We start from the raw sequence: 21,179 nt of genomic DNA on the forward strand, positions 1-21,179 counted from the left end.
ACGTCTGGTTTCCATGGCAGCCATTGACGGGCAGCCGGACACCGACCAATAACGGGGTCTCTCCCCCAGGGGGCGCAAGTCACAAGTGTAGCGAGTTTGGCAGGTCCCGTGTCGGTGCTGCAGAGAACGGGGCGGGGCTCGTGGTCTGGGGCCGGGGTCCGGGACCAGGACCGCTGGGTTCTCTCCCCGCCTCCGAGGGCGGGGCCGAGGTCCGGCGAGCCGCTGCGGGGGGGGCGGGCTGGGGAGAGACTCGTCTCCTGGCAACGGGCGCACGTGGGAGGGACCCCGGGGTGGGGGTTCGGCTGGGGGAGGAAGGAGACGGGCTGGGGGTCAGACTCGGACTCCACCCCCCGGTGCTGGGCTCTGTGGCCGGCGCCCTGTGCGCGCCGCCGGGGGCAGCACGAGCCGCGCAGGCGCCGTGCAATGCGGGAGAGCAAAGCCCGGGAGAAGGGGCGGCCGGACTGTTCCCATGGCAACTGCCCCATCACCCCCCCCGCTCTGGGCTGAGCCCCCTAAGTTCGGGGGCGCAGGTCTGAGTCCGGACAAACTCAGCCCAGGCAGCAGCGCTGGGGGAGGGGTGCAGACTCCCTCGAGGGGGAGGGGCCTTGACCACCCATGCGGGGAAGTGGCGACTTGGGGGGCGGAGGGTTCGCCGCGGGGAGTGTGACGAGGCGGAGGCCAGGTGGCACCTCTGCGGGGCCGGGACCCAGGCGGAGCCGCCCAGCAGTGGGGAGAGGTGGTTGGGCGGCTGGAGAGGAACAAAGCAGGCAGCGCCCAGGCCTGGGGCTCCCTCTGGGGTCCCCCCCCAGGCTTGGTGCTGCGCTGACGGGTCCGTACCGAGCTCTGTCCCTGGGGCCTAAAATCCTCTTCCGCCTGCTGCGTGTGAGTCGCTCTGGCTGCGGCGGGGGGGGCAGAGCCTGGGAACCCCGACGCCTGTCACAGGGTCCCTGGTGTAAGGCGGGAGGGGACAGGGAGGTGGTTGTTACAGAACCAGCGCAGAACGGGGGACCCGGCCAGCAGCAGCCGGAGAAGAGAGACCCCACAGACGGGTGCCCTGCAGACCGCGTGTGGGTGGCACAGCCGGGCCTGGCCAGGGGGAGGACAAGGGGCTGCGGAGAGAGGACCCTGGTGCCCTGCCCAGCTGGTCCCAGCCAGGGTGGGGGACAAAGGCCGGAGGAGACGCGAGGCGGAGGAGGGGCCAGGCGCCCCTGGTTACCTGGCAGAGGACGAAGGACGAAGGACGGGCTGCCGGGGGGTCTCAGAGGCTCTGCTGGAAGGAGGGGCTGTGGGAGGGGGCGGGGCAGAGCCCTCCAGCCGCAGGGCAGACTCAGCCGGATGGCGCTGGGGGGCCAGGCCCACAGGCTGGAGAGCTCTGTGCTGGGCTCAGTAACCTCCTGCGTGAGGCCGACTGAGCGTGGCTCTGGGCTGGGGCACAGGGCTGTGCTGCTCCCTGGGGCATGGGCCTGCTGAGTCTGTGGTGCTCCTGAACTCTCCCCTTGGGCGCTGCCAGGGGCCCCTGTGACCACACAACCCCCCAGGCGCCTGTGACATGAGGCAATTCTGGACACCACAACCCAGAACTGTCTGGAGCCTGGAGCTGTGCACAGCCCTGCAAGAGTGAAGGGCCCGGCCTGGCTGGGGGCTGCGGGTCGGGAGCGAAGGGCCCGGCTGGGCGGGGGGTCGGGAGCAAGGGGCCGCAGCTGACAAAGTGCCATAAAAGTCTCGGGTGGGTTTATTCCTCGGCTGCGCTCGGATTCTCCCGTTTTGGTTCTATAGAAATTTCTCCAAAAAGAAGGAAAAAAGGAAAAAAAACCTGGAAACAAATGGAAAAGAATGGGCCTGGGGGCTGCCCCCCACTCTTGTGTCAGCAGTTCCATGGCCCCTGGCTGCAGACAGACCCCTCCCGCAGGTCCTGGGGCTGGGCCCCTTTGTCCAGCCACCCCCCGGGACCAACAGCCCCACCTGGCAGCTCTGACACCCTGAGTTCATGGCCCCCCGAGAGTCCCCCAGGGCTCCTGCAGCCCCAGCTCCACCCCTCGTCCTGCACCCCAGGGCTCAGTTCCAGGCTGTGGGCCATTGCCTGGCACAGCCATGGGGGCGGCGTGGGCAGCATGGATCTCAGGGGACAGAGGCACAAGGGGGAGCCATGGCAGCTGGCATGGTGGGCTCTGTCCCCAGGCACTGCAGCAGGTGGGGAGCAATGCCCTGACCATGCGGAGTGGGGGAGGCCCCTCCCCACAGGGCATTGGGGTCCTGTCTCCGTGGGAGCACTGGGGGTCTCAGCCCCAGGGGTCCTGGCCCCAGGCCCCCCCGAGCCCGGAGTCCTGGTATACGCATGGCGTACATGTCTAAGGGGCTGCCTCCACGGGGGGGGTGAAGGCTGCAGGGTCACTCCTGCTCAGGCAGGTCCCGAGGGCCCCCCCGGCGTGGGGTGCCCTCCTCGGGGGGCAGGGGCCGGCGGGGGGTGGAGGGTGCCCCCCGCAGAGTCTGGATGCGCCGGCACTCCTGGCAGATGCGGATGTGGGTGCAGGGCCGAGCAGGCTCCTCCAGGAGGCGCTGGGGGGCGGGCTCGGATGCCAGGCTCCCCGCGTACAGCTTCCCGTTGCTCAGGCGCATCTCGCGGACAGCGCGGAGGGCGAGGCCAGCCCGGGTGGGGGGACGGCGCCGACGCCGGGGCCGGGTGGGCTTCCGGCATGACACAGCCTGGCGCAGCTCACGCAGCATCTCCTGGCACACTGAGAGCTGAGGGGAGAGTTGGGGGGGGTCAGGGTCTCGGACGCCTGGGTTCCTTCCTCACCCCCCACCCAGCCTTCCTGACCCCCAGCCCAGCGTCAGACGCCTGGGTTCCTTCCTGACCCCCAGCCCAGCACCAGACGCCTGGGGTCCTTCCTTACCCTCTGCCCAGAGCCGGACACCTGGGTTCCTTCCTCACCCCCAGCCCAGCCTTCCTCACCTCCAGCCCAGCGCCAGACACTTGGGTTCCTTCCTCACCCCCCTGCCCAGCAACGGACTCCTGGGGTCCTTCCTCACCCCCCACCCAGCCTTCCTAACCCCCAGCCCAGCATCAGATGCCTGGGGTCCTTCCTTACCCTCTGCCCAGAGCCGGACACCTGGGGTCCTTCTTCACCCCCCACCCAGCCTTCCTCACCCCCCACCCAGCGCCAGACACTTGGGTTCCTTCCTCACACCCCACCCAGCGCCGGACGCCTGGGTTCCTTCCTCACCCCCCTGCCCAGCAACGGACTCCTGGGGTCCTTCCTCACCCCCCACCCAGCCTTCCTCACTCCCAGCCCAGTGCCAGACACCTGGGTTCCTTCCTCACACCCAGCCCAGCAACGGACGCCTGGGTTCTTTCCTCACCCCCCTGCCCAGCACCAGATGCCTAGGTTCCTTCCTCACCTCCCCACCCAACGCCGGACGCCTGGGTTCCTTCCTCACCCCCCTGCCCACCGCCGGACGCCTGGGTTCCTTCCTCACCCTCCACCCAGCACCGGACGCCTGGGTTCCTTCCTCACCCCCCACCTCACCCACCGCCGGACGCCTGGGTCCCCCCGGAGCGCTCCGCACCTCCTCACTCTCGGCCGAGCGTCGTGTGGCCCAGACGAACTCCATGACAGCCACAAAGATGGCAACGACGAGGCCGCAGATGAGAACGACGAAGATGCCCCCGATGTTCTCCATGCCCAGCCCTGGAAGAGATGGCAGAGTGAACTGGCTCCACTAGCTGGCCCGGCCCCGCCCCTGCTTGGCTCCGCCCCCGCCCCGCCCCGCTCACCTTTGGCCCGGTGGTCTGGCTCCTTGGGGCACCTGCCGCCCTCCCACCACTTGCGCTTGAGGATCTCCAGCCGGTTGTTCTCCTGCAGCTGCAGAATTGCCAGCGTGATCTCGTCCCGGAACGGGGAACCTGTGGGCGAGGGGGTCATGGCGCAGCTGGCGCTGAGCACCCCGGCAGGGGAGGCCCCAGCTTTGCCACAGGGTCACCCCCCCAGAACTGCCTCTGCCCCCACCCGGCCCCACTGCAACCCCCGCCCGGCCTGCCCTGCCCTGCCCCCGCCTGGCCTGCCCCCGCCCGGCCTGCCCTGCCCTGCCCCCACCCGGCCTGCCCAGGGCTGGTGCACCGCGGGCAGAGACGCTGAGACCTGGGCACAGGAGAGTCCAGCACCAAGAGGTGAAAGTCCGAGTTTGCTGCCAAGGGGCGGTGGCCAGGCAGTGTCCAAAGCCCTTCCTCCCCTGAGGAGCGTCAGCCACCTGGGCCAAGGGGTCGCCCAGGTGGGACCCTCCTCTGTGCTCAGCCTGGTGCCAGCCTGGCCCACTGCCCTTGGGGGTCATGCCCCAGCTAAACGGCATTAAACCACCGTCACCCTGGTGGTTATGGGGCCCTGTCCCCAGGGTCCCACTAGCTTCAGAACTGGGAACCGACCCCAGGATGGGGAACACAACCCCAGTCTGACAGGAATCTCCTCAGCGATCACTGGGCCACAGGAACATCACCCTGTCACTCCGGGTCCCATGTTCATAGAGTCCCAGGGCTGGAAGGGACCTCAGGAGGTCTCTAGTCCAGCCCCCTGCTTCAAGCAGGATCAACCCCCACTAGGTCATCCCAGCCAGGACCTTGTCCAGCCGGGACTTAAAAACCTCGAGGGATGGAGATTCCACCACCTCTCTCGGTAACACATTCCAGTGCTTCCCCAGCTGCCTGGTGAAGTAGCTTTTCCTAATATCTAACCTACACCTCCCCCTCATCAACTTCAGACCATTGCTCCTTGTTCTGCCGTCTGACACCACTGAGAACAAGTACCGGAGGGGGAGCCGTGTTAGTCTGGATCTGTAACAGCAACGAAGGGTCCTGTGGCAGCTTATAGGCTAACAGAAAAGTTTTGAGCATGAGCTTTTGTGAGCACAGACTCACTTCATCAGATGCTGGTCTTGGAAATCTGCAGGGCCGGGAATAAATAAGCCAGAGCAAGGCTGGGGATAACAAGGTTAGCTCAGTCAGCAAGGGTGAGGCTTACTACCAGCAGTTGATTTGGAGGTGTGAACACCAAGGGAGGGGAAGCTGCTTCTGTATTTAGCCAGCCATTCGCAGTCTTTGTTTAAGCCTGAGCTGAGGGTGTCGAATTTGCAGATGAATTGTAGCTCAGAAATTTCTCTTTGGAGTCTGGTCCTGAAATTTCTTTGCTGTAGGATAGCTACTTTTAAGTCTGCTACTGTGTGGCCTGGGAGATTGAAGTGCTCTCCTACGGGTTTTTGTATATTGCCATTTCTGATATCTGATTTGTGTGCGTTTATTCTTTTATGTAGAGACTGTCCAGTTTGTCTGATGTATATAGCAGAGGAGCATTGCTGGCACATGATGGCATAAATTATATTGGTAGATGTGCAGCTGAATGAACCCACGGTGGGGACAGTTTCTCACCATTTCAATTATCCCCATATTGACTGGGTACATGTCACCTCAGGGTGGGATTCAGAGATAAAATTTCTCAATGCCTTAAATGACTGCTTCTTGGAGCAGCTGTTACAGGAACCCACAAGGGGAGAGTCAATTCTCGATCTAGTACTGACTGGAACACAGGATCTGGTCCAAGAAGTAACTATTACAGGACTGTTTGGAAATAGTGACAATAATATAACAACATTTAATATTCCTGTGTTGGGAAGAACATCTCAGCAGTCCAACACTCTGGCATTTAATTTCAAAAAGGGGAATTATACAAAAATGAGGAGGTTAGTTAAACAGAAATTAAAAGGTTGAGTAACTAAAGTAAAATCCCTGCAGACTGCGTGGAAACTTTTCAAGGACACCATATTAGAGACCCAACTTAAATGTATACCCCAAATTAAAAAACACAGTAAGAGACCTAAAAAAGAGACACCGTGGCTTAACAACCATGTAAAAGAGGCAGTGAGAGATAAAAAGGCATCCTTTAAAAATTGGAAGTCAAATCCTAGTGAGGAAAATAGAAAGGAACATAAACACTCCCAAATTAAATGTAAAAATGTAATAAGAAAAGCCAAAAAAGATTTTGAGGAACAGTTACCCATAAATTCAAAAAACAATAGTAAAATGTTTTTTAAGTACATTAGAAGCAGGAAGCCCACTAAAAAAGCAGTGGGACCCCTGGACGATAGAGATATAAAAGGAGCAATCAAGGAAAATGATGCCATTGCAGAGAAACTAAATGATCTCTTTGCTTCAGTCTTCACGGCTGAGGATATTACAGACGTTCCCAAATCTGAGCCGTCCTTTGTAGGTGACAAATCTGAGGAACTGTCCCAGACTGAAGTGTCAGTAGAAGAGGTTTTGGAACTAATTGATAAGCTAAACAGTAACAAGTCTCCAGGACCAGATGGCATTCACCCAAGGGTTCTGAAAGAACTCAAATGTGAAATTGCAGAGCTATTAATGGTGGTTTGTAACCTATCCTTTAAATCAGCTTCGGTACCCAATGACTGGAAGACAGCTAATATAACGCCAATATTTAAAAAGGGCTCTAGAGGAGACCCTAGCAATTACAGACTGGTAAGTCTAACATCAGTACCAGGCAAATTAGTAGAAACAATAGTAAAGAATAAAATTGTCAGACACATAGAAGAACATGATTTGTTGGGCAAAAGTCAGCATGGTTTCTGCAGAGGGAAGTTGTGTCTTACTAATCTCTTAGAGTTTTTTGAAGGGGTTAACAAACATGCAGACAGGGGGATCCAGTGGACATAACATACTTAGATTTCCAGAAAGCCTTTGACAAGGTCCCTCACCAAAGGCTCTTATGTAAATTAGGTGGTCATGGGATAGGAGGAAAGATCCTTTCATGGATCGGGAATTGGTTAAAAGACAGGAAACAAAGGGTGGAATAAATGGTAAATTTTCACAATAGAGGGGTGTAACTAGTGGCGTTCCCCAAGGGTCAGTCCTAGGACCGATCCTGTTCAACTTGGTCATCAATGATCTAGAGAAAGGGGTAAGCAGTGAGGTGGCAAAGTTTGCAGATGATACCAAGCTGTTCAGGATAGTCAAAACCAAAGTAGATTGTGAAGAACTTCAAAAAGATCTCAGCAAACTGAGTGATTGGGAAGAAAAATGGCAAATGAAATTTCATGTGGGTAAGTGTAAGGTAATGCACATTGGGAAAAATAACCCAAATTACACATACAATGTGATGGGGACAAATTTAGCTACAACAGATCAGCAAAGGGATCTTGGAATTATAGTGGATAGTTCTCTGAAGACATCCACGCAGTGTGCAGCGGCAGTTAGTAAAGCAAATAGGATGTTAGGAATTATTAAAAAAGGGATAGAAAATAAGACAAAGAACATCTTACTTCCCCTATATAAAACTATGGTACGCCCACATCTTGAGTACTGCATGCAAGATGTGGTCTCCTCACCTCAAAAAAGATATACTGGCATTAGAAAAAGTTCAGAAAAGGGCAACTAAAATGATTAAGGGTTTGGAACGGGTCCCATATGAGGAGAGGCTAGAGAGACTGGGACTTTTCAGTCTAGAAAAGAGGAGACTGAGGGGCGATATGATAGAGGTGTATAAAATCATGAATGGTGTGGAGAAAGTGAATACAGAAAAGTTATTTACTTGTTCCCATAATATAAGAACTAGAGGACACCAAATGAAATTGATGGGTAGCAGGTTCAAAACTAATAAAAGAAAATTCTTCTTCACACAGCGCACAGTCAACCTGTGGAACTCCTTGCCAGAGGACGCTGTGAAGGCCAGCACTCTAACAGAGTTTAAAAAAGAGCTTGATAAATTTTTGGAGGTTAGGTCCATAAATGGCTATTAGCCAAGGGTAAAGTATGGTGCCTAGCCTTTAGTCAAAGGCTGGAGACAGATGGCAGGAGACAAATCGCTTGATCATTGTCTTTGGTTCACCTCCTCTGGGGCACCTGGCACTGGCCACTGTCGGCAGACAGGATACTGGGCTGGATGGACCTTTGGTCTGACCCAGTATGGCCGTTCTTATGTTCACCCTCCTCTTTAGAGCTCCCCTTCAGGAAGTTGAAGGCTGCCATTAAATCACCTCTAAGTCTTCTCTTCTGTAAACAAAACAAGCCCAAATCCCTCAGCCTCTCCTCACAGGTTTTGTGCTCCAGCCCCTTAATCATTTTCATTGCCCTCTGCTGAACCTGCTCCAGCAAATACACATCCCTTCTATACTGGACGCAATACTTCAGATGTGGCCTCACCAGTGCCAAGTAGAGGGGAACACACTCATCCCTCGCTGAACGAGCACAATTGCTTCCCAACTTTCTGCTCAGGCGAAAACTCGTAAGAGGGACACTAAAAGCCTATTAAAGTACACGTAAAAGTCTCTGATTGGTTCCTAATGCTCCTAACTCGGGGAAGGAGCAGCAGCAGTTGACGCTGCTTTTGAAAGGTGAGTGAACCTTGGGTTGGGGGGCGAGGGTTGGGGAGGGTTAAAGGCTGGAGGCAGCCTGGGGCCATGAGCAGGAGGAAGGGTTAAAACCTGAGGGCGGGTTGAGTCCGTGGGGCAGACGGGGGGGGGGGGGCGGGTCAGGCTGCTGCAATTTGGAGCCGTGGAGCCAGCAGAGGGGTGGTGGTCCGGCTGTCATGGTTTGGCTGTGTGGGGCTGGCAGGGGGGTCAGACTACAGCGGGTTGGAGCAGCGGGGAGTGGGGTGAGGCTCGTATTGGCAGTGGGAGTTCACTTGTCTAGTGAACAAAGGTAAGTATGTTTGTCCCTCATTTAAGTGAGTACTCGTAAGTACTTGTTTAACAAGGGATGAGTGTAATAACTTCTCTAGATCTGCTGGAAATGCGCCTCCTAATGCACCCCAATACGCCGTTAGCCTTCTGAGCTACCAGGGCACACTATTAACTCATCTCCAGCCTCTCATCCACTGTAATCCCCAGATCCTTTTCTGCTGCACTGCTACTTAGCCAGTCTGTCCCCAGCCTGTAACGACATTTGGGATTCTTCCATCCTGGGTGCAGGACTCTGCACTGCTCCTTGTTGAACCACATCAGACTTCTTTTGGCCCAACCCTCCAATTTCTCTAGGACACTCTGGATCCTGTCCTTACCCTACAATGTATCTTCCTCTCCCCCTAGCTTGGTGTCATCCACAAACTTGCTGAGGGTGAAATCCATCACCTCATCCAGGTCATTAATAAAGCTGTTGAACAGTAGTGGCCCTAGAACCGAGCCTTGGGCCACTCCACCAACCAGATATTGAGACATTGACCACTACCCGTTGGGCCTGTCTGTCAAGCCAGCTTTCTATCCATCTTGTAGACCATGGACCCAATCCATATTTCCTCAGCTTATGAGCAAGAATGTTGTGGGAGACCATATCAAAAAAGTTTTGCTGAAGAGAAGGTATATCACATCCACTGACTTCCCCATGTCCACAGAGCCTGTTACCTCATCATAGAAGCTGATCAGATTGGTCAGGGACGACTTGCCCTTGGTGAATCCATGTTGACTACTCTTGATCACTTTCCCCATGTCCAAATGCTCCAAAATGGATTCCTTGAGGATCCCCTCCATTATTTTCTGAGGGACTGAGGTAAGGCTGACAGGTCTACAGTTCCCTGGACTGTTCTTTCCTTTATTAAAGAAGGGCACAACGTTTGCCTTTTTCCAGGCATCCGGGACCTCTCCTGATCTCCAAGAGTCTTCAAAGATAATGGCCAAAGGCTCAGCAATGACATCTGCCAATTCCCTCAGTAGCCTTGGGTGCATGGAATCTGGACTCATGGATTACTGTGTATCTAGCTTTTCTAAGCAGCCCTTAACCTGTTCTTTTCCCACCGAGGGCTGCCCACCTCCTTCTCATACTGCATTGCCTAGTGCTGTAGTTTGGGAGCTGTCCTTGTCCGTGAAGGCTGAGGCAAAAAAAACATTGAGTAGTTCAGATTTTCTTATATCAACCTGTCACTAAGTTACCTCTTTCAGCCGGTAAAAGCCCCACATCTTCCCTGATAACCCTCTTATAGTTAACATGCCTGTAGAAACCCTTCTTGTTACCCTTCACATCCCTTACCAGCTGCAGCTCCAATTGTGCTTTCGCTTTCCTGCTTACTGCCCGGCATCTCCAGCCCTGTACTTATACTCCTCCTTAGTCATCTGGCCAAGTTTCCACTTCTCATACGCATCCTTTTTGAGCTTGAGCTTGAGCTTGAGCTGGTCAAGGATTTTCCTAGTAAGCCAAGCTGGTTGCCTACCATATTGGTTCTTCTTACTGTGCATCAGGATGGCTTGTTCCTGTGCCTTCAGTAAGACTTCTTTAAAATACTGCCAGTTCTCCTGAGCTCCTTTCCCCTTCATATTGGCTTCCCAGGAGATTGTGCCCATCAGCTCTCTCAGGGATGAGAAGTCTGCTCTTCTGAAATCGAGGGTCTGTTACTGCTCACCCTTCTTCCTTTTGTCAGAATCCTGAAATCTACCATCTCACGGTCGCTGCAGCCCAAGTTGCCACCCCCTTCTATTTCTCCTACTAGTTCTTCCCTGTTTGTGAGCAGCAGGTCAGGTTGCGCACAGCTCCTGGTTGGTTCCTTCAACACTTGTACCAAGAAGTTATCCCCAGCGTTCTCCAAAAATGTCCTGGATTGTCTGTGCGCTGCTGTGTTGGTCTCCCAACAAATGTCCGGATGATTAAAGTCTCCCATGAGAACCAGGGCCTGTGATTTGGAAGCGTCTCTTAGCTGTCTGAAGAAATCCTCATCTACCTCCTCTCCCTGGTCTGGGGGTCTATAGCAGACACCAACTACAACATCACCTCTGTTGTTTCCCCCTCTAAGCTTAACCCAAAGACGCTCAACTGGCTTTTCTCCCTCCTTGTACTGGAGCCCTGGGCCCTGGACAATGCAGCAGTGTCAGGAACACGGGTTTTCTCCAGCCACAGTGAGAGGCGAAAGGCCCTTCTGCTCTGCAGCGAGAATGAGGCGCAGTGGCCACGAGATGTGCAGCTGGGAGTCACCTGCTCTCATGCCTGTTGCACTGAACTGCGAGGTGTCCTCAGGGCCCTGTGACGTGACTGGTGTCCAGTGAAAGTGGGCGGTGCCCTGTGTCTGTCAGTGCCTCTTGGTAGGTCAAAGAGAAGTTACTCACTTGTGTGGTAACGATGGCTCTTTGAGTGGCCCCCGCGGGTGCTCCACATTGGGTGTCAGTCTCACTCCAGCGCCGCAGACTGGAGACTTGCAAGCCATAGATCGTCGGGTCGCACATGCGCAGGAGCACGCCGGCCCTTTGCGCGCTTCCAGTCCCGTGTGTGGCCTGGTCCATGCCAGTTCCTCAAGAAAACCGCCTCGGGTGCCCCTGAAAGACATAAAGCAGAACTCTGAAGCGGGGAGGAACGGGTGGGTAGTGGAGCACCCATGGGGACACCTCTCAAAGAACCATCGTTACCACCCAAGGGAGTAACTTCTCCTTCTTCTTCGAGTGGTCCCCATGGGTGCGCCACACTAGTGACTACCCAGCAGCGACCCCCAAACATGGAGGCGGGTACTGGATTATGTACAGCTTGCCCCTGAGAGGACTGCTGTCGGCAGGCGTGCGTCCTCTTCCAGTAGCCGATGGATCGCGTCGTGCTCGGCGAATGTGTGACAGGATGACCACGTCGCTGCTCTGCAAATGTCCTTCAAGAAGACTCCTCTGAAGAAGGCTGTCGAGGCCGCCACCGCCCGGGTAGAGTGGGCCTTAAGTGGAGCTGGTGGAGGGGTCTTACGTAATGAGTAGCACATCTTGATACAAGATGTGCTGATATTTGAGATTCTTTTTGATGATAATCCTTCTCCCTTTGATCTCCGCAGGAGTGACACGAGCAGTCTGGCCATTTTACGGAAGGGTTTAGTTCTGTCTGTATGAAAGGCTAACACCCTTCTCACGTCAACGCAACAAAGCAGTCCAGTAGCACTTTAAAGAGTAACAAAGTAATGTATTAGGTGGTGAGCTTTCGTGGGACAGACCCCTACCAAGTGCACAAAGCCATATGTCCCTCCTCGAGGCATGCGGCTTAGGAGAGAAGGACGGCAGAATGATCAGTTCATTGAACTGAAGCTCTGAGGAGATCATGGGGTGGAATGCAGGATGTAGACGTAGCATCACCGCATCCTTGGAGAAGGTTGTATAGGGCAGGGTCACCATTACTGTGGCCAACTTGCTCACCCTACGAGCAGATGTGATGGCCAGAAGGAATGCTGTTTTCAAGGTAAGTGAGGCGCAACAGTGGCTGGGGGTTCGAAAGGTGGCCTGACCAGCATGTCCAGCACCAGATCCAGGCTCCAGGAGAGCAATACTGGCTTTCGAGGAGGGTATAAATTTGTAAGGCCTTTCAGGAACTGTGTCGTAATGGGGTGAGTGAAGACAGTTGACCCTTTCACCATATACCTGAAGGCCGATATGGCTACCAGGTGGACCTTTAGTGATGGTAGAGAGTCCCCCTTGTTTCAGGCCCAATAGATAATATAAAATTGTGGGTACGGGAACCTCTAGAGGGCACAGTTGCTTGGATAAGCACCAGGAGGAAAAGCACTTCCACCTGTACACGTCTTCCTGGTGGAGGCTCGTCTGCTGCATTCTAGGACCTCTTTAACCCTGTTTCAGAAAAAAGCCTCAGGTGCTGAGCCAAGAATTAGCCACACCTTGAGGTGCAATGTTTGTGGTTGGGGGTGGGTCAGGGCTCCACGTTTCTGTGTGATGATCAGGAGGGGAGTGGTGGGCAACACACCATGTGTTGTAGCAGGGGAAACCAGTGCTGACAGTCCCACGCGGGGGCTGTGAGTATCAAGCATGCCCTCTCTCTCCTCGCCTTTTCCAGGACCTTGCGGATAAGTACTGCAGGAGCAAATGCGTACAGCAAGGGGCCCTTCCACGATATGAGGAAAGCGTCCCCCAGGGAGCCCGGACCGATGCCCGCTCTGGAGCAGAACTGAGGGCATTTCTTGTTGTTGCAGATTGCAAACAGGTCTATTTGAGGAAACTCCCATGCGCTGCAGATGCAGCAGAGTAGACCGGGATGGATCTCCCACTCGTGGCCGAGTGCGACGTGCCCGCTCAGTCGGTCGCTCTTCATGTTGCCGATGCCTGGTAAGCATGAGGCCCTCAGGATTATGGTGTTTGCAATGCACCAGTTCCACAGGCGAACAGCTTCCGCACACAATGCGTGAGACCCGGATCTGCCTTGTTGATTGATACAGCACATCGTGGTGATGCTGTCGGTATTGACACCGACTACCCTGTCGTAGGTACTGTAGGAAGGGTTTGCATGCACTGAACGCTGCCCTTAGCTCCAGCATGTTTATGTGCATTGCCATCTCCCGCTGCGACCGTCGCCTTGCGCTGACCTGTGTCCCATGGGTGCTCCCCAGCCTCTGCTGGAAGCGTCTGTCGTGAGAAAAGTTGTAATTTGGGGCTGGTGAAAGGGGACCCCGGACAACAGGTTCTTGGGGTCCGTCCACCATCTCAGAGATTTCAATACCTCTGTGGTTGGCGCCACCTTGTTGTGGGCGGTGTGTTTCGTTGGTACATACACGGTTGCCAGCCAATGCTGGAGGCAGCGAAAGTGCCGTCTAGTGTTTTGCACCACAGATGTGGTGGCAGCCATGTGCCCCAGCAGTTGGTACCTGTACTGGGGGGCTGTGCACCAGCACCTGTATCAGTGGCTGGATGGCATGAAAACGCAGAGTAGGAAGATACCCCCTCAACCGTGGCAGAGCTGAGCTGCGCTCCTATGAACTCTGTGTCCTGCCTAGGCTCTGGGCTCAATTTTTGGAAATTGATAATGAGGCCCAAGGAGTGGAATGCCTTTGTGGTCATGTCTATTGTGCCGTACAGCCGCACGCGAGGTGCCTTTTAAGAGGCAACCGTCCAGGTCCGGGAAGATGAAGACATCTCGGCCGTACAGGTCAGCCGACACTACTGACAGTGCCTTTGTAAAGACTCTGGGCGCTGAAGACAGGCTGAAGGACAGAACTTTGTACTGGAAACGTTCCGGGGCCATGGTGAAAGGGAGCAAGTGCCTGTGTGCGGGATGGATGCTTGTATGGAAGAGCACATCTTGTAAGTCGAGGGCTGCGAACCAGTCCCCGTCGTCCAGTGCTGTGACTACAGACATAATGGTGACCATCTCGAAATGCTGCTTGCGGAGGTGACGACTGAGAGCCCATAAGCCCAGCATTGGTCTCCAGCCTCCTGTCTTCTTCTCTGTGAGAAGTAACGGGAGTAGAACCCCCTCCCCTTGAACTCGTCTGGGACGCTCTCCACTGCTGCTATGGAGGGGAGGTGATCGACCTCTTGTCTTAACAAGCTCTTGTGAGAGGGGTGGGCCTGGGTGGGGGGTGTGGTTGGTGGTAGTGTGCAGAATGGGATGGTGTATCCCGCAGCAGTAATTTCCAGGACACGTTAGTCTGCGGCAATGCTTTCCCCCATCGGTAGAATGGTCTGAGGCAGTGGTGAAACAGGATGAGGTGACTGTTGGCACTGAAGGACGAGCGTGGTGTCACAGTCCCCAAGGCAGCAGTCAAACCTGCTGTCTGGCTGTATGCGGTGCAGGGCTGCGGCCTTGCTGCGGCCGGCACCTCAGGGGTCTTTGCTGCTGTTCACGCCCTGGATGGTTACCACGCTGGTGGTATTGTGGCCGCTGAGGCTGGTAAGTGTAGTGTCACTGGTATGGGTAGTGCCTCTTCCTCCGAGCGGGAGGCGCACACCCCCAGCGTTCTTAACGAGGCTCTGGAGTCCTTGCCGGAATGCAGAGCTGCGCCCGTGGATTCAGCAAATAGCTTGGATCTATCGAAGGGGAGGCTCTTCCACTTGTTTGTAACTCTTTGGGGCCGCGGACATCTGCAGCCAGGACACTCGTCGCACTACCCGTGTGGTGGCGGTTGATCGTGCTGCTGTGTCTACCATGTCAAGGGCGATTTGGTCTCCTGTATGTGAGGCTGCCCACCCTTCCTGGACTACCGATTTTAGGACTGGTTTCTTATCGTCCAGGAGATAGTCCATGAGCAATATGAGTTTTGTATAATTATCAAAGTTGCAGTCGGCGAGGTGTGCGGTGGCGTTAGCCATACGTAATAGGGTGGAAGATGCGTACGCCTTCCGCCCAAATATATCGAGTCTCTTTGCGTCCTTCTTGGGCACCGGTGACTTATATTGTGGCGTCGTCGACCTCTGCTGGGAAGACTCTACCACATGGGAGTTTGGCCGGAGGCGATTAAATAGAAATTCCATCCTTTCGAGGGGACAAAATACTTTTTGTCCATCCTCTTGTAGGTTGGTGGGATGGAGGCAGGCGTTTGCCAAATATTTGTAGCAGCCTCAGTAATGGCGTCACCCAGCAGAATAGCTAACTTTGATGACGTCGGAGATCTCAGATTCTTGAGGAGTTTGTGCTGCTTCTCTTGTACCTCAGCCACCTGTACGTCCTAAGACTGGGCAGCCCTCCTGAACAGTTCCTGGAATTGCCTAAGATCGTCCGGAGGGGATACATCACCTGGGACGACTGCCTCGTCCGGAGTGGATGAAGAAGCATCTGTCTGGTATGCCTCCGTCTGCTCCTCGGCCACTTCTTCTACTTGCTCCCCTTGGTGTTCTAAGGGCAGATCGATAGCGGCGTCTGAATGTTCCCTTGATGGGGAGAGGCGGCATCTCTTTGGAGGAGATGATGATTGCCTATATGAGGGGTGTGAGTCTGGAGATCTAGCTCTGGATCTGGAAGAGTAACAGCCCTGATGCTAATCTTCTCGGTGGTATGGGTGTGTGCAGTAGCAAGGACATGAACCCGGTGATGAGGATCTGGAGCATGAGTGTTGCCTGTATGCAGGATGGCGAAAGGAGTCTGGTAGGTGAGACCGTTTTGATGATAGAGATGGAGGCGGGGATACCCGGCAGGGACATTCCTGCAGTTGGTGCAATTATCGAGAGTCGGGTGAAGAGTGTCTGAGCCAGGGGGAGGGCGGCCTTAGGAATGGAGACGGTAGCCTAAGCAAAGGCGATGGAGGTATGAATGATTCTGGGGAGAGCTTGGAGACAGAGGTGATGGTATAATGAGGAGGTCTGGAGAAGGACTACGGTGCTGTGTTTTGGAATGCGCTTTCCTTGGTTCTTGAACTGACTGGATCGGTGTCGATATGGATGGTGTTGTGTCTGGTGCCAAAGGCCTCAGTGTGGAGTTTGCTGGTGCCGTCGGTTCCGTTGCTGTCGGTGAAGGTCCCAGTTCTGAAACTTTCAGTTCCATGCGTTTGGAGGTCTTCGGCACCGCGAGTCCATGTCCTGGTGCCTCCGGTTCCGATGCTGCTCTGGGTGCCGGGGATATTTGTCTCGGTACCGTTATCTCCAGCACCTGTTGTTTAGACACACGCGGGCTCTTCGGCTCTGCACGTCTGTACATCTGAATCCCAAATACTGCCTTTTGCTCTTTTGGCTTCATGTCCCATTTAGACATAGAGGGGTCCCGGGCTTTGTGTCTCGCTCGTCCAGCTCGTGGGTAATACCGGCAAGGATCGAGCAGGAGACACTCTCTTTTCTTTATGACCTGAACAGATCAGAGAAGCCGCTTTTCGGTTTTGAGGTACTGATGAGCCCTCCAGGGGAGTCAACTTGGATGCTGTAGGCTGAAGAGCCTTATCAAACAGCATCATCTTCAGCCTCATTTCTCTGTCCTTCCTGGCTCTAGCAGTAAGTTGAGAGCAATGGGGGCATTTCTGAGGCACGTGGGCCTCGCCCAGGCAGCGAATACATTTGCTGTGGCTGTCAGAGGCCAGCGTAGCCTCTCAGCATGACTGACATTTCTTGAAGCCTGCAGGAGACATTTTTTTTATGGTACTTAACAGTGCTTAACTTTAACGAAGGATACTGAACAGGTGCTAAACGAACTGTCTGTAGATAACTCTTAACAACGCGGTTTATGCTAAAAGGTAAAGAAAAGTTCTGTTGGCAAACTTTCCTCTCCCTCCTCCTCCTCCTCTCCTTTTTTTTTTTTTAATTATAAAACTATACCTACACAGTAAAGAGTTCTTAGCTCTTAAAACTGACAAACATGGACGATGTATTAAAACTAAAGGGGTTTCATGTTTCCAGATGTGTGTCGGAGCAGAAGGGAAGTCGGTCTGCAGCTGCTGGCGGTTGAGAGGAACTGGCGTGGACCAGCCCAGCCCGTGCACAGGACCGGGAGTGCGCGAAGGGCTGGCATGCTCCTGCGCATGCACGATGCGACGATGTACAGCTTGAAAATCTCCAATCTGCGGCGCCGGGGCGAGCCCGACACCCGCGGGGACCACTCGAAGAAGTCACAGATATGGGTCTACAGCCGCGTGAGAAATGTTCTAGTGCTGTGTCCCGCAACAGGCAACGTGATCCCCTCCCCCGCCAGGATAGTGGACTAAACACAGGCTCAGACGTGGAATCCACAGCTCAGGCATTGGGACTCAGCAGTGGGATGCAGCCCCCTGCTCAGGTGAGCTGGGCTGCCAAAGGGTCTGAAATCAGACACCCAGACATCCATCCCACCTGCCATGTGAACCAGCTGAATGGGCTGGCAATGCCAACGGTCAGTGGCCGTGTGCCACAGCCGCTCACCTGGGTCAGACGACCCTGAGCCTCAAGGGCCCATGGGAAGGAGAAAGGGCTTTTCCCCTCCACGTGGAAAGCTCTAAGACAGCCCTGAAAGTGACCACCGGGGTTCCTGGATTCAGTGCTCTGGTCTCCATGACCTCAGGCAACACAACACGGGATCCACCCTCCAGGGACTTCCAATAGATCAGCAGGGAACACAGCTGGGTGCTGTAACTGACGTGTGTAAAGTGGCATTTCGGCAGCTCCACTCTCCCCTGTCCTCTCTCTTCACATTTCAGACTCTGGGGGACTGGCCCCGTGCAGCGTGTGCAGTTAGAGCCGAGACTGTACTGCCCCGGGACGGGGGCTGGGCCCTTTGGGGCCGGAAGAATCTGTGGGGAGTTGGTGAAATAGGTTTATTGACCTCTCACCTGAGCAGGGGGCTGCTGGTCTGGGCTTGTGTAGCAGCTGGAGAAGCTGTGGGTTTGCTGGTGCGGCTACTCGCTGGCCATGGGGCTGGCAGAGGTGCTCTTGTGGCTGGTTGGATCTGCCTCAGGGAGAGGGAAGGAAATCCCAGCCTGGGGCTGCTAGTGGCCCAGATTTAAGCAAATATACCCTGGGTTGGTTCTGTCAGCCATGTCCAGAGCCCCCGCCATATCCCAGGCCCCTACTGCCCCCAGATACAGAAACAGATCTCAAGAAGGGGACAGAAAACATAATTAGCAGCATCAGAGAAGAAGGTGTGTCAGTCTGTATCTTCCAGACCAACAAGAAGCTCTGTGGCACCTTATGGACTAACAGATATTTTGGAGCATAAGCTTTCGTGGGCAAAGACCCACTTCATCAGATGCATGAGTGTGTGTGTGGGTGGGATTCAGAGGGGTATTTAAAGAGTGAGGTCCCAGTAAAAGGGAGGGCCAGAACTGACAAGGTCTATTCAGCAAGGTGGAAGTGGCCCATTATCAGTAGTATGTATCAAAAGAGGAAAAAAACAGGTCAGATCAGACAGGGGGATGTGACCCATTGTCAGAGTCTAATGGAGAGATATTAACACCCAGGACAGAGAAGCTGCTTTTGTAAGGGGCCAGCCGCTCCCGGTCTCTGTTTAATCCTTGGCTGATGGAGTCAAATTTGCAAATAAATTGCAGCTCAGAGATTTCTCTCTCCATTTGATTTTTGAAATATTTTTGTTGTAGAACTGCTACTTTTAAATCTGTTACTGAGTGTCCAGGGAGATTGAAGTGTTCTCTTACAGGTTTTTGTTACGTTACCGTTCCTGATGTCTGATTTATGTCCATTTATTCTTTTGTGTAGAGACTGTCCAGTTTGGCCAATGTAAATTGCAGTGGGGCATTGCTGGCACATGATGGCATATGTTGTATTAGTAGATGTGCAGGTAAAGGAGCCCCTGATGGTATGGTTGATGGTAGGTCCTGTGATGAAATCGCTGGTGTAGATATGTGAGCAGAGTTGGCAGCGAGGTTTGTTCCAGGGATTGGTTCCAGGTTTAGAGTTACTGTCTTGTGGTCTATAGTTGCTGGTGAGGATTCACTTAAGGTTGGCAGCTGTCTGTAGGTAAGGACAGGACGCCTGCCTCCCAAGGTCTGTGAGAGTGAAGGATCATTGTCCAGGATGGGTTGCAGATCACTGATGATGCATTGAAGAGGCCTTAAGTGGGGGCTGTATGTGATGGCCAATGATGTTCTCTTGTTTTCTGGGCAAGGCCTGTCTTGTAGCAGGTGGCTTGTGGTAGTTAGCAACAGTTCTTCCAACAAGAAACGACTTGTCACGAGCTGAGGTGGTGGAACCCCCATTGGGAGATGATTGTCCTCACTGTCCTGCTCTTTGTCTGTCTGATCTCCGTCGGGGTTGTCACTGGCCCCGTCTGCTGAGCAAAAGCCAGTGCTTTTCCGGGTGTACAGCCAAGGAGGGATGGGGGAGGGTTGGGAGGGAATTCCATTACAGTCAGCTACAACTGGCTCGTAAAATGACACTGCCATCATTGGTCAAGGCAGAGCGTAAGTGGGACTGAAGGTTCTCTGCAGCCACGGGGGCCCAGGAAGCCAAGCAGCGGGAAGGACCGGGCAAGCCCCGGGAGAACTCCCCCAAGACACAGCATAGGCTGGAGCCACCAGGACCCCTTTGCACAACAGGTGCAGCCACCAGCCCCAGTGAGATGGCCTGTGTCTGCCCCGAGGGGACGTCTGCCGGCCTCGGCTGCGCTCGGGACTGGCGAGCAGGCCCCTGGACACTCAGCGTGTGCTCTGCCTGGGAGAGGCGCCCTCAGCCTTTGCTGCGGGGGCAGGGCAGGCGTGGCAGGGAGAAAGGTGGGAGTGGGTGCCCCTGGCATGGGCGTGGCAGAGGGCTTTGGGCGGGTAACATGCCAGGGCTGGTGCACAGCTGTACGAAGCAGCTGCGCTCGGTGCAGTCAGCCATGGGGGCCTGGGACTCATGGCCTGGGGAGGGCAGGTGGCTGTGGGAGCACCGGTGGTGGGGGAGAGGTGCTGGCAAAAGGACTCTGGCAGCAGGAGAGGGGCACTGGAGATGGGGGAGGGGCGCTGGAGGTGGGCGGAAGGAATCTGGCGGCTGGGGAGGGGCACTGGCAGCGGGGGAGGGGCGCTGGCAGCGGGGGAGGGGCGCTGGCGGAAGGACTCTGGTGTCAGGAGAGGGACACTGGAGATGGAGGAGGGGCACTGGCAGAAGGACTCTGGTGGTGGGGGAGGGGCTCTGGCGGCAGGCGGAAGAACTCTGGCGGCGGGGGAGGGGCTCTGGCGGCAGGCGGAAGGACTCTGGCAGCGGGGGAGGGGCTCTGGCGGCAGGCGGAAGGACGCTGGCGGCGGGGGAGGGGCTCTGGCGGCGGGGGTGGAAGACACTGGGGGCTGCAGGCCATTTTTGCATCGACGTCGGATGTGGGACTCGCCAGGGGAGCTTGGGGGCCTGCAGATGGCGGGAGGTCTGGCAACCCCGGTCCAGGCCCAGGCTGTGAGCAGCCGGTGGCAGGGCCATGTGGAGGCTACACAGGAGGTGAGGCCAGGCCGAGCCAGCAGCCCGGCTGCGATCGCTGCCCTGTCCTGGGAACTACCCCAAGTTGTCAGCCCCCAGCTGCCTCCAGCCCCGGGCAGCCGGTGGGGAGCGACAAGCAGAGCCTGGGCTGTGGCCAGCTTGGAGGCAACACCGGCTCAAGCTGGGGCAGCCAGCGCTCCCCCTTATGGCGGGTGTGCCCAGGCTGGGCCCCTGCAGCGCTGGCCATTGCACGGGGGGCAGGCGGGGTACGCGGGGCCGGCTCTGTGGTGCACTGGGCAGTGAGCCCCTGGCCTGGCTTCCCCCCCAGCCTCCCTCCCTCAGGGATGTCTCACTACGCGCTCCTGGCCCCTGCGGGCGGTGGGGCACTGCCGGGCCATGCACCCCATGCTGACGTCCTCGGCAGGGTCCCTCCCGGCCTGGCAGAGGGACGACCCCATGCAGGGGGCGCCAGGTGGGGGCACCACAGGGACAGGCTCCAGCCCCGGCCCCTGGCTGTGCACAGACCTGCCTGGGGGGCCCAGATCCCAGCTTAGAGAACAGCCTCGGCCTCCCTGGGCCCAGAGGGAACCATCGGGCCCAGCAGCACTACGCCAGCCCCATTGCAGGAGCAGCCTGGGGCCCCGTCC

The 21,179-nt window shown here is 55.7% G+C and overlaps 1 protein-coding gene across 5 annotated transcripts in view; it reads right to left on the bottom strand.

Annotated features, from left to right (window-relative positions):
* Positions 1-1,717: 1,717 nt before the first annotated feature.
* The window catches only part of GRIK5 (glutamate ionotropic receptor kainate type subunit 5), a 52,148-nt gene continuing 32,686 nt past the window's right edge, over positions 1,718-21,179 (bottom strand). For all 5 annotated transcript variants that reach the window (XM_074980654.1, XM_074980653.1, XM_074980652.1 and 2 more), the window contains exons 18-20: positions 3,776-3,904; positions 3,568-3,689; positions 1,718-2,742 (exon numbers count right to left, since the gene is read on the bottom strand). In XM_074980654.1, the coding sequence (XP_074836755.1) occupies positions 2,389-2,742; positions 3,568-3,689; positions 3,776-3,904 (605 nt within the window). In that variant the 3' untranslated portion in view covers positions 1,718-2,388. The remainder of the gene's footprint in view (positions 2,743-3,567; positions 3,690-3,775; positions 3,905-21,179) is intronic.

The sequence above is a fragment of the Carettochelys insculpta genome, chromosome 30 (assembly GCF_033958435.1).
Source record: "Carettochelys insculpta isolate YL-2023 chromosome 30, ASM3395843v1, whole genome shotgun sequence".
Classification (NCBI taxonomy): domain Eukaryota; kingdom Metazoa; phylum Chordata; order Testudines; family Carettochelyidae; genus Carettochelys; species Carettochelys insculpta.